At 45.8% G+C, this 13,285-nt stretch overlaps 1 protein-coding gene across 1 annotated transcript in view; it reads right to left on the reverse strand.

Annotated features, from left to right (window-relative positions):
- The window catches only part of LOC136943530 (protein bicaudal C homolog 1-B-like), a 46,155-nt gene that overhangs the window by 23,493 nt on the left and 9,377 nt on the right, over positions 1-13,285 (reverse strand). The window contains exons 2-3 of the mRNA XM_067236885.1: positions 9,825-9,871; positions 2,195-2,264 (exon numbers count right to left, since the gene is read on the reverse strand). Of these exons, the coding sequence (XP_067092986.1) occupies positions 2,195-2,264; positions 9,825-9,871 (117 nt within the window). The remainder of the gene's footprint in view (positions 1-2,194; positions 2,265-9,824; positions 9,872-13,285) is intronic.

Here is a 13,285-nt window from a genome sequence, read left to right on the forward strand (position 1 = left end):
TGGAACCTCATTTCAAACATCTGCAGAAGCCCCAAGACAGGAAGAGAGACTGTCCAGAAAGAGAACCAGAGAAGGACCTTCATTATCGGCAGCGTGTCAGCTGGGACGGTTCCCGTTCTAAAACACATCCTCTCCACGAATGACACCAGGGCACGCCAGATACCATCTATTCTGCTTGCACGTGCGTCATTCTAGAATGTGTTCTTATAAACACGTAACACAAACCGGGCTGTACTTGGTAGATAATGCTTCTCTCCACTAAATCACTGACAGTATATTGAGGTATGACTGTCGTTGCGGCTCCAGGCTGGTCTTATCGTGCTGGTGCACGTGGCGTCGAGGGAGAGGGGGAGGGGTTCGTGCTCGGCCGCCGCTGTGACAGAGAGAGGACGAGGATGGTGACACGGTGACATCTGCTCCAGGTCTTAACGGGACCCTGGCGTGGCAGGAAGCCATCCACTCTTCCAGGGGGCAGCGGGCAAGAGCCAGGGTGAGATCACCTTCCCTCGTAGGATTACACAAGAAGACCTGGTCAACGACTGCTGGCATTTCAGATGGCTGAGCGGTTAGGGAATCTGGCTATTAATCATAAGGTTGCCGGTTTGAGTCCTGGCCGTGCAAAATGACGTTGTGTCCTTGGGCAAGGCACTTCACCCTACTTGCCTCGGGGGGAATGTCCCTGTACCCTGTCCCTGTACTGGATAAATGACTAAATGTAAATTTCCTCCACAGAGACACCAAATCAAAAGACAGGCATACACACACGCGAGGCACTCCCACCACACATACATCAGACACACAATACACCGAGGGCAGAGCACTCTGATGGATGGCTCCCAGACAGGTGCTGCTGTGTTGCTGCTTCCAAGCGTGCAGGACCACATGGGACAGACAGGAACGGGAGACCCTCTAGAGGAGACCTGCTGTAACCGTGCCGACATGGTCCCTGGGGCCAAGCAGAAAGGTGAAGGACATTTTCTTCCTGAGAAGATGTCAGCACCAATCACTGCTCCTAGAGCACGGATTCCAATCTGTCTCTCTTGGGATCACACACACGTATGCATACACAGCCACACACACACACATAATTCTCCTCCAACAAATCAAAGATCCAGTAAATGCAAGAGATTATCATTCCTCATTTACACAGTACCGATTAGCCCACGAGATGCTGATCCTACAGGAATTCAAATGAGCACGCTGATTTTCTGAAGCCGATTTATGAATAACTGCTACTACCAGGGCTGGTGGTCTACATGCTGGGCCTGTAAGGGACCCACTTTGAATATTCAATCGTGGGGACATATTTCTAGATCAGTCTGGTAAGATTCCAAGGCAAGCTTGTCAACTTCTGGTTATGGTTCAGGAAGTTGCATAATGCTGTTGGATTCCACATCTGGCTGGGGGACGAGCACAGGCATCCCCCTTCAGGACAACAGAAAGGGGCATGTCGAAACGCCGACCCCCCCGGAAGAGCTTTAAATAGCCGTGATAATGTTTTATTGGCAACAGAGCCCGGCTCCGTACATGCTTAGTCCATTACAGTTCCCTCCCTTGCCCGCCCCCCTCCATAAAAGCGCCTTGCAGATTGGTGCACATTCCCTGCCCAGATGAAATAACAGAACAGAGAGGGAGAAAAGACAAGCACATTCATATAAAAAAAAAAAAACACAAAAAAAAACGTTTTAATCAAGTGGAGCTGGTACTACCTTGAGACATCTCTCATGCTCTCAAATGTTTCCACAGAGAAGTTAAAACAACACTGAGCCTAATTCATCTGACTGACTGCCTGGGAAAACAAACAACTATTGTGGGTAGTTAAATTTAAGTGGTTTATCTGAAGGTATCTTTTCCAAACAAATGGAATGACTTGCATGCACTGTCCTAAACTGCACTTCCAAGAATGGGTCAGTGGAGTTCCTGTGTAGGACCGAGATAAGTTTATGAAAAATGGCTTTGTAGACAGGGGGAGAAGGAAGCCGTATGGACAAGGGAAATGATCGTAAAGATGTTCAGCTCAGCTGCTGGGGAGCAGTGTGTACATGGGAAGATGAACTCAGAAGACCTCAGAACAAGGACCTTTGGATGTGCATTTCAGGTACTACTGTCTTGAACCACGTTTTTAATGACTTACCTTATTATCAATGATCGAAAAATGGCTAAGCTAGATATTACATTTGAAGATGACCCTCACCTTTTTTGGACTTGGCTCCGATCTTCAGTTTGGAAGGCCAGGCTATCTGTGTTGTGGTCTCATCCATCACCTGTAACACACGCATAGGCACTGTCACCAGAAGGTCACACTGTCACAGTACTATCATACTGTACAAAAGCCAGTGTGGTTGCTAGCTAACTTTAAACCAAAAATAAAATAAACAAGTTATATTATTATATTAGACACATGGACAAGCTTTAAACAAGGATTTAGAGAACATTTGATAGTAAAGATTCCTGCACAAGTTTAACACACAGGTACCATTGTATGCATGTAAAAGACAAACCCAAATCTAACCACACATGGAATACTATAAAATAAATGTTGGCAGGCTATTTTCACAAGCCATGTGACAGGGCTGAAAGTAGTTGGAAACTAGTCAAAACTGTGGACAATGGCTCATTGCTTCGACTAGCAAACTTGCCATGCTGTCTTTGGAGAGAATCTAACACTTCATGAGAGCTATAAGACATTAGCACAGTTAGGGTGGGGGAGCACATGCATGGACCTGGTAGGTAGGTAGGTAGGTAGGTAGGTAGGTAGAGAGAGAGAGCGAGAGAGCGAGAGAGCGAGAGAGCGAGAGAGCGAGAGAGCGAGAGAGCGAGAGAGAGCGAGAGAGAGCGAGAGAGAGCGAGAGAGAGCGAGAGAGAGCGAGAGAGAGCGAGAGAGAGCGAGAGAGAGCGAGAGAGAGCGAGAGAGAGCGAGAGAGAGCGAGAGAGAGCGAGAGAGAGCGAGAGAGAGCGAGAGAGAGCGAGAGAGAGCGAGAGAGAGCGAGAGAGAGCGAGAGAGAGCGAGAGAGAGCGAGAGAGAGCGAGAGAGAGCGAGAGAGAGCGAGAGAGAGCGAGCGAGCGAGCGAGCGAGCGAGCGAGCGAGAGCGAGAGCGCGAGAGCGAGAGCGAGAGAGAGAGGAGAGCGAGAGAGAGAGCGAGAGAGAGAGCGAGAGAGAGAGCGAGAGAGAGAGCGAGAGAGAGAGCGAGAGAGAGAGCGAGAGAGGAGAGCGAGAGAGAGAGCGAGAGCGAGAGCCGAGAGAGAGCGAGAGAGAGAGCGAGAGAGAGAGCGAGAGAGAGAGCGAGAGAGAGAGCGAGAGAGAGAGCGAGAGAGAGAGAGCGAGAGAGAGAGAGCGAGAGAGAGAGAGCGAGAGAGAGAGAGAGAGAGAGAGAGAGAGAGAGAGAGAGAGAGAGAGAGAGAGAGAGAGAGAGAGAGAGAGAGAGAGAGAGAGAGAGAGAGAGAGAGAGAGAGAGAGAGAGGAGCGAGAGAGAGAGAGAGAGAGAGAGAGAGAGAGAGAGAGAGAGAGAGAGAGAGAGAGGAGGAGAGAGAGAGAGAGAGAGAGAGAGGAGAGAGAGAGAGAGAGAGAGGAGAGAGAGAGGAGAGAGAGAGAGAGAGAGGAGAGAGAGAGAGAGAGAGAGGGGAGAGAGAGAGAGAGAGAGAGAGAGAGAGAGAGAGAGAGAGAGAGAGAGAGAGAGAGAGAGAGAGAGAGAGAGAGAGAGGGTAGTGGTCCGTGACATGGAGTGTGTTCTTATGGATTCTCCCATTCCACTGAGAATCACGAGACCCACGCACCTTCAGCTCACTTCCTCAACACGGACCAATCAGGGATCACACACACACCCACACTCAGGGATCAAACAGCTCAGGCTTGAGAAACAAGCATCTGCTTCGTCTTACAGACCTGCTGACTGGCGGCTCATCTATTCTATCCCTCCATCATTGTGAAAACAGACAGATCGCTCCTTGTCCTTCAATTTCCCTGTTTTCATAAAAGGTCCCGTTTGTGCTTGTTTGTATTCACGTGTTCCAGGGGTTACGGTTAAGGGGGGGCGGGGTGCGGAGGGAATGGGATTCGGCTGTTTTCCGGTCACGCACGTGAGTGAGCATAGTCGGTTCCACTCTGTTCCAGGGTTCTCCTTCTCCGGGGGCCTTCTCCACAGGGTTCCTCACGAGGTGCAGGCGGTTCCACAAGGACCCCCAAAAACTCACAAAAGAAACATGTTGCGGAGGGCTGAGAAATCAGTGCCTATAGATACAACCTGTAAATAACACGCTTCTGCAGTCAACTGCAGTGCAGTTGACTGGCCTTATCTGTTTACCATGTATAATCTCTTATTCTTCACAGTACAGTCACAGTAAGGACTGGTAGTCAGCATATTTGCCAGGGTGCAGGAGTATTTGAAACGCCACTCTCTACAGAGACTGAATCTGGCTGCACCAGGGTAAGTCACTGGGGTGTGCTACGGTATATAAACGAAACAAAAAATAAATAAAAGAAACAGCGATCGTTCCTTAAAAGAAAACAAGCCATACTCAGGTGGGACGCTGGCAGCTCATAAATTACAAAGGAAACATCTGAAATGGGCCATGTGGTGAGGAAGTGGCGGGCCTGTTCTGTGAGACCTCCTCCTGACAGGTTTTCCAGTGTCGGCCTCCAGCACCTGTAACCCAGGTTCAGATAAACCCTCCACGCTGCCTCTCTCTTGCCCCTGTGGTCGAAGCACTCCTAAAACCCGCAATGATGGTTGAGTGGACCTTCAGGCCTCACTGAGTATCTCAAACATACCATAATCACATGCTGGGATCACAAGCGAATATGAAACATCCAGACCATAGGCATGGAAAGTGTGACTGTGCTGTGTGCTGAATTGTGGGGTTCGCTCATCTATTTCTTAATCAAAACCTACTGCAGATTTTTGGAGGGTGGGTACCCAGAACTGCTGCAGATGTCGGGATCCGGACCGAAGCAATACTGACTAAACATATCCGAAATATAAAAACAATGTTATGCTTCGAAAATGTAGTTAGGCTTTCTTACTACGAGACTGTATATACTGGGAATTGTTATGTCTCTGCATTCTTCGCTAAGTCTCAAAACAAATGTACTTCTGCTCTGCCAACTAAAAAACGTTTTCACAAAATAAAACATACCAGAAACAAATGTGCTGCCTTTTCCATCTTTCACTAAAGACCTTGGCCTGTGTAGCTTGTTTGGGGCATTATAGCTGGAGAGAAGGCTGCCAAACAGCTATTCTCATCATCTCCCCTGGCTGAGGACACTGCACCGATTCAGGGCAACACAACTGACACGGCTGATGAACGATCCGTCTTTTTGGGTTGGACCGAAATGAGTCACATTCTCTTTCCGGAGAACAACTGTGGATAAAATGGTTTGAATGCAGGTTCAAAAGGCAACATCTGATTTTTTGACTTTTTAGTCTCTTTCTGAGCTACACTGTTCCTCTCCCAATGTCGGTAATATTCCAGCTGCCGTCAGATGAAGTTCTGCCCCCATGTAGACAGATATAAGGTCACATGACACTCCCATCAACTGCTTATATAAAAAAAGAAGAAAAAAGATTTCTCTAAAACATTTTGTTCCCTGTGTAGCTGAGGAATTCCTGCCCAGCTCCCTCCCTCACCTCCCTCCCTCCCTCTCTCCCTCACCTCCCCAATTTGATCAGTCTCATGGGTCAAAAATGGTAGTTTCTGCTTTTTGTCACTAAAAAGTTCACCTCGGCGATAACGATTTTGTCCCGGAAAAGAAATTCAACTCCAGCTTTAAGTCTCCACGGTACTCTTAACCCCACCCTAGTTAAACCAGAGTGATTGATGAGCGATTTTCATATTATTACTATATTCTTAAACAACTTACGAGTACTTCCAGGAAAAGATAAGGAATACGAGACAGTGTGAGATATTCAGAAAGGGTGTAACCGCCATCATGTGAAAAAGGTGCAGCTAACTTGACCAGAGTGATCATGTCTCACTGAGACCATTAAGAAACCCTGTCTCGCTGAATAAGCCCGCGTCTGACAGGTATCGAAACACAGCTAATACAAAGCAGAGCATGCCTTGTTAAATAAACGCAACACGATGAAGATTGGGATGAAAATGACAGCCATGTTTACTTAGGTAAATGCAAGTCCCAACTTTACGGCCCATTCACTTTCTTTGCCGTAGTCTTGATATTTTCTCTATAGGGTATTGTTCTGGGGAAACTGGTTTCCTGTCCGTAGATGCTTTTCTTGGCGAGGTTGAGCATATGGGAGTGATTTCTGACAGACCACACACCATTTTAAGAGTGGATGGCGTTTATTTTTATGATGGGGCCAGAAAATACCTCTCAAATGGCTCAGATACCTGCACAAATTAGGTTAACTATACATTTAACGTTCCTTGCTTTATTCTCCTGGCCCTCGCAAGTTCTGGATGAAAAGAAAAAGCCTGTGTCTGTGATTGTGTTCAACTTGGGAGTCAGGTGGCTGAGCGGTGAGGGAATCGGGTTAGTAATCCGAAGGTTGCCAGTTAGATTCCCGGTCAAGCCAACTGACGTTGTGTCCTTGGGCAAGGCACTTCACCCTACTTGCCTCGGGGGAATGTCCCTGTACTTACTGTAAGTCGCTCTGGATAAGATCGTCTGCTAAATGACTAAATGTAAATGTAACTCCAGAACGTAACTTTGATGGAAGGATGGGATCTTTGGGGGAAGTTCACTTGCGTAGGGAGAAGCCGTAACTCGAATCGAATAGGATGTCATTAGTGATCTCATGAAAAACGGCATATGTGCTCCATGCACGTGTGTGTGTGCACGTGTGTGTGGCACAACTGCAGTCAACATGGGTGCAACTGGGCCCACTTCCTGCCCTGTTGTACACTGATGCGGCTGTTGATTCAGCTGGCTGGAGTGTGTGTGTGTGTGTGTGTTTGTAAGTGTGCATGCACATGTATACTAGAGAACACAGGAAGGGTTTAGAGGTGTGTGTGTGTGTGTGTGTCTGGAGAACGGGGCCTGTCAGAAGAGGGTCACAGTCAGCACCCCTGAGACTGTTCGCGTCGACTGAGTGCACATTAACAGTCCCGGTGCTAACCCTCTCCTGCTCCATTACATCTGGGGTGACACCTCTACCTCGGGCCAGGATAAACCGTTCCACAGTTCAGCAGAGTCGGCCAGCGAACAAAGAAAGCACAGCACAAAACATGCTACTGTTCAAGTGGAGATCTGAGACAGGCATTAGGAAGCCAAATCACCCTAAACACGACATACAATCACATCTCCTAGAAGTGTGTGTTGCCCATATTTGACCCTGATATGGTTAGTCGACGAATGCACTTGATATTAGAACGACAAGAGCACCTAACTCTCCATGGTAACCGTAACCATGGACAGCTTCCACCGCACCACAAACAACATCTTCCAACCTCAATATAATCATCCACCTCAGCAGCATTTCACTGTTGATGGATACAGAACTGAACATTTTATTTAGTCGTTTTTCATACCCTGCCTTGAAACCAAATTATAAGGCACTTCTGTGCTCCTAAAATGATGAAGTCAAAACCTCCTGGCCCACGATCAGCCTGCACCGGGGTTCGTGCATCACGCTGGCGTTTACAGAACCGCAGCTGGGACATGGCAGCAGGCAGGCAGGCAGGCAGGCAGGCAGGCAGGCAGGCAGGCAGGCAGGCAGGCAGGCGAGGGAACTGGCTCTGCCTTCAAAAGCTTCGGACTAAAGGCTTCCCCTAAGCCTCTGTGGGCTGGTATAGTCCACGGGTCCAAGTCCTCACAGACCTACAGTCCAGCACTCTGACACTCCAACTGGTTATATGATCCACAGCCTGCTAGTCCAACTGTACATCATCCAACAGTCTGAAGGTTCATCAGCAAGCAGCTTCAACTAGTGTATAGTGCAACAGTGAATGTTTCTAAGCATCCCAGTGAGTCTTATATACAAGGGCTTCTTAACGTGATAAACAAACTGTGTAATTGATCGAGAGGTAAACAAGTGTAAACAGGGAAGGAGAGAAAGCTAATGATTATGTGTGAGAGAGGAAGATGGCTAAAAAAACTGAAGGGTGAAGAAAAGAGAGACGGAGAGAGAGACGGAGAGAGAGATTGACGGAACGGAAGACAAACAGGCAGTGACTAAGAGAGAGAGAGAGACAGACAGAAAGGGAGAGACAGAAAGAGAGAGCAACCATAGACACAGTCTGTGACTGTCTGTCCTGTGTTGTTCTTCTCTTAGTGAACTGTTGAACTCCCAAATGCTCATTTTCCCGAAACTGTTTTCACTCTTAAGGCTGTAACAGGGTGTGTGTGTGTGTGTGTGTGCTAGAGAGCGTGAGAGAAGGAAACAGAGAGGGGAGTGCATGTAGGAATAACAGAGAGTTTATGTGCGTGCATTTGAGAGACATATTAGTGTCAGCATAGCCTTAATGTGTGTGTGTGGTATAAAGGGTGTGTTTGAGGGTAGGAAATGGGCCAAGTAAGAGTTTCCATTTTCATAAACTTCAAACACTCCACACCTCATACATTTTCCTTAGATGAATGCCTTCCAGATCTCTCCGTAACACTTATTTTTATGACATTAATTGGGTCTGTGTGAGGGTTATGCTATCAAACCGCCAAGAACAAAAACTGTACAATACAGTCGACCACCATTTTTTCCCAGCCACCCCTTACCAGCCAAACTAATTTAAAATAATTGCCCATGTAACTTTGTGACAACAAACACCCTTTGAAAATCCATTCAAGTTTTTAAAAAGGGCTATTTATTATGTTAGTCCATGCCTTTGAGAGGACATCATTAACCACCAGATCTGCTTTACTAAAGGGTGCTGCATTAGAAGGTAAGATCGTAAGCTATCATTTAGCAGACGCTCTTATCCAGAGCGACTTACAGTAAGTACAGGGACATTCCCCCGAGGCAAGTAGGGTGAAGTGCCTTGCCCAAGGACACAACGTCATTTGGTTGGCATAGCCGGGAATCGAACTAGCAACCTTCTGATTACTAGCCCGATTCCCTCACCACTCAGCCATCTGTCGTCCGAGTTTGCTTCTGTTGTTTCCTTCCCAAACTGGAGTGAAAAGTAGAGACAAAACGTGTCTAGAATTCATGGTGAATCGCTGAGAGGGACGGATGGCGCCTGGTTTGCATTTCTTGGTTTTTGTAAGTGGCTACAGAGACATTTAAACTGCCTCCCTCCTCCTGACATTTAACTTGACTGAACTCCCAACCCGAAATAGGAAACAGACGAAGAAGAAGGCTAAAATAAACCACTGTCCATCACGTCGTTCATTAGAGCCCATTATCATCCTCAGAGGCGCAGAGGAAACTGGGTTTTAAACAGGAGCAAGTGAACGAAAACACTCTGATCTGTTCTTCGCGTCAAGACTGGAGGTTTCCACATAATCGGCTCCAAACACAAATACACACACGTCTTTGACGAAGACCCGGTTCGACGGGAGAACTCGAGGAGAAAACAACCTTTGGTTTGACGTCGTTAGATGTACAGCAATCGTGCCGTGGCTTACTGTATAGCAGGACTTTGAAAGAAAACTCTAAGGATAAGGTGAAGCAGATGAGGTGAGTTGTGAGAGGAAGTCCCTGGCCTGCAGCAGGTGCTGCTTAACAACCACAGGACGGGACTTTCGTTTCCCTCGTACGGTCAAAAGGTAATCAAGCACATAATGAGATTCTGGACCTTGTCTGAATGTTTCATTCCAGTCAGAACCTCGCTGGAAAAACACCCGACACCTGCATCCCTTCCTGTGGATAAACTTCCCTCTTCGTGACTGGAACTGGACCCAACCACAACCTGTAAGTAGACCAGAGACTCACCTTCTGGAAGAAATCCTCCCCTCCGTTGATCCTTCCTTCGGTGGCTGCTGCGAGGAGAGCAGAGAGAGAGAGACGGAGAGAAAGATAGAAAGAGAGAGAGAGAGAGAGAGAGAGGGGGGGGGGGGAGAGGGGGAGAGAGAGGGAGAGAGAGAAAGAGAAAGAGAGAGAAAGAGAGGGAGAGAGGAAAAAAAAAGAAACAATTCATAAAACCACACGAAGCCACTCAATGTTAAACACATAGTATAACAGCTGGGGAGCCAAGTCATGCTCTGGTGATCTGGTGTCGTGGAAATGCTGGGGTATTGGGACGGTCTCCAGACTTTCCAGTGGATCACCGTACCTCAAGGTATTGTGCTTGGCACTTCTCTGTCAATATCTCCCATTTTCTGATTTCCAATGAAGTGGTCCAACTCATTTTCTGTAATCCTTACGATTAGATACAGCTTCCGTTAAACAAATTGTGTGGAATTGCTAAGACCTTTCTGTGGTGGTCGTCTTGATATGTGTATTTGTCTTGTTTGACTTTGGAAACATCTAGAATCTTACAATCTTGTTCCAAAACCAGTATTTTTTTACCGCAATACCGTTCTAGGATGAGTATCATGCTACCTAGTAATAAATACCCACAACTTTTTATTTATACATTTACAACCTACACTACAACATTAATGAATGACTACTACAAAACGTATTTACACATACAATACTGTATTAACTCAAATCTTCTTCTGTTCCCTGTTAAGCACCAATATGGTATTGCCAGAAGCCTCAGACAGAAGTAATACGAGCTCTGAGAAACAAACTAAGCAAACAGATCAAACTCTCCATTTCGTTTGGATAAACTAGTCAGAGGCTGATCACCAGACAACACCAAGCCCTCAGTCTCTGAAACATCTGTGAGTCATTTATTCTGTGGCATTTCTGTTGATGTAAAATACATATCTGTTGTCCACAGAGCGTTCATGTGTTCGAAAGCTGGAGTCTGATGTGAGGTTGTTAACGATGCGTGTTCTCTCAGATGGATTCACCGAGGCCAGCGCAGAACTGGGTCAGTAACGAGGCCTAAATCATGTCATAAATACAGGCCTGGCCATAACGACAAGAATTATGTTAAGATGAACTTAACGTTCTGCTGGGCTCCACCTCCAGAGAACCATACATCTGCTATAGAAGGACGACTCAGGATGCCAGAACCTTCTCTGATTTATCCGCTGTAAATGGACCGTGGAGACAAAATGTCTGTTGGATTACTATATAACCGACTCCAGGACAATGTGTGATGTAAAAACAGCGTGAGGACATTGCTGATGTCAGTCCAAAAGGAATTCCTTCAGAATCCTAAAGGGAATATTGAGGGTGTTGACTATCGCTGTCCAATCCTGGCTGGCTTGTATTCCACATACTACTACCACTGGCCAAAGCATCAACAAAGAGTATCACTCAATATCCCCTCACTACCTCTTGTTTAGTTTTTAGGGGTGTAACAATTTATTGTGGAACAATATATCGCGATACAAAATGTTTACAATATGTATCGTAGAGTTATGGCAATATTTTTACAATATGACGTCTGTTTGATCCTATTGGTTGAGCCGCCAGCACGCGACCTACTCTGAACCTGTGTCATGCGTGCATTCACAGAAATCGCTTGAACTGAGTTAACAAAATTATATGTACAACAAAGAAAATTATTGAAAATGTTTTATGTTTTGGAAATAAATCTGTTAATTTAATTTCAGTTTCATTTAAAATGTTGTTCAAAATATCGTGGTACGTATTGTACATCCAGTATTGTGATACGTATCGAATCGTGAGCTGAGTATTGTTACACCCCTAGTAGTTTTGGGTTGCCTTTCCACATAAATTACTACGTCATCAAAGTCATTATAACCATTTGAACCTGAAGTGTGAACACTGAGTAACTTTCCTTTATCGACAGTGTTTTGGGGGTGAACCCAAACACAAGCAGCAGCAAGACCCTCGCCACTTCCAGACAAACTTCCCCAGATGCAGCAATGGCTACATTAGGAGTGTTCCACCTTTACTTAGACATCAACATAAACACACACACACGCGCAGCTGTTTCACACCACGGCCAGACTGCTTCCCTCACAGGAATGTGGCCTGTTAATTTCACACGAAACACTATTTCTACACCAATGGTCTCTGAAGACCAGCAAATGAAAAACATTTTGTATTATTTTTCTTCAGAGAACATAATTCAAAGACAGAACACCAGGGTGTAAAAATACTTGATGTTTTCACAAACTTGAGAATAAATGAGGTGTGTCGACACACACCCCTACAATACACACTGCAGAACATTCCCTGCATGATGTAATTAAACCGACACAGGCCAGATTAGGATAAAGGTGTCCAGATGTCTGCATGGCCAAAGACAAATTTGAGTTTTTAAATCTGAGATCTCAGATTTAAAGTAGTTAATTTAGTGAGTGTGCTGATGACCAGCCTATAAACTTGGATGGCACTATACAAATCTAAAGCAGACTGTCTGACTGATCTGACTGCGACTGGGCGGTTGGTGGGCTACTTTAAGTAGAGATTTTAATAGTCAGCATAGCAGTTACAGCAACAACAATCAAGTGAAACCGTGCTCCAAATACAAGCGTGTTCTTAGCCTGGGCCCAGGACAGCAACTGAAGTTCTCTGTAGGCTGTTAATGGACAATGGTACTATGAACAGGTGTATCCTTCATGTTCAGATGCGTTGCTCTCCGTTTTTGGGAAGGAAATTAAAACACTTGGATCTAGACTCCAACTAAACATGGTCATTGGAACTGCCAAGGGAGCAATTGGTCAGTAACATGTTTATGTTCAAAAATAGTTTTACATCCAAGTGGTAAAACTTTATTTATTTGAAGGGACAGAATGGAATCTGGGCCCTGGGAGGAATTAAGCCTCTCGTTTTCACTGTTCTCCAAGAGGCTGTAGATCACTCAAAACAAGCGTGCACATCCATCTAAGAATGTTCCTCCTCTGCCAACACCAAATTAGAACCAGGCAGAAATAAAAGGGTATACAAGATAGGATGATTAAACTGCTAATGGCAAACATCAGCGGCAGAGAGACTGAAAGCAAGAGAGAGAAAAATCCATCAAGCACTTGACTGAAATACCCCCCAAATCTTTTCGAACTGCCATTCACCATGAAACTAGTATTTTACTGACTTATCAAATTGGAGAGTGGGCAATCTGATGTGCTCTATTCCCTTATTATAAACTCAGTGAGGGACATAAATGTTTTTACTAGTATAAAGATGATGCAAGAAAACACATTAAAAAACGATAGCGTGGCAACCATCTGCTGCTGGAAGACAAAGACACATGGAGAAATCAAGAGATAGAGAACCTTCCGGGAACATCCTGAAACCTATAAATATAACTGCAAGTTGGACAATCTCACACCACGATCCCCAATTTCTTCAGATGGGGAGGGGGAAGA

The sequence above is a fragment of the Osmerus mordax genome, chromosome 5 (assembly GCF_038355195.1).
Source record: "Osmerus mordax isolate fOsmMor3 chromosome 5, fOsmMor3.pri, whole genome shotgun sequence".
NCBI lineage: Eukaryota > Metazoa > Chordata > Actinopteri > Osmeriformes > Osmeridae > Osmerus > Osmerus mordax.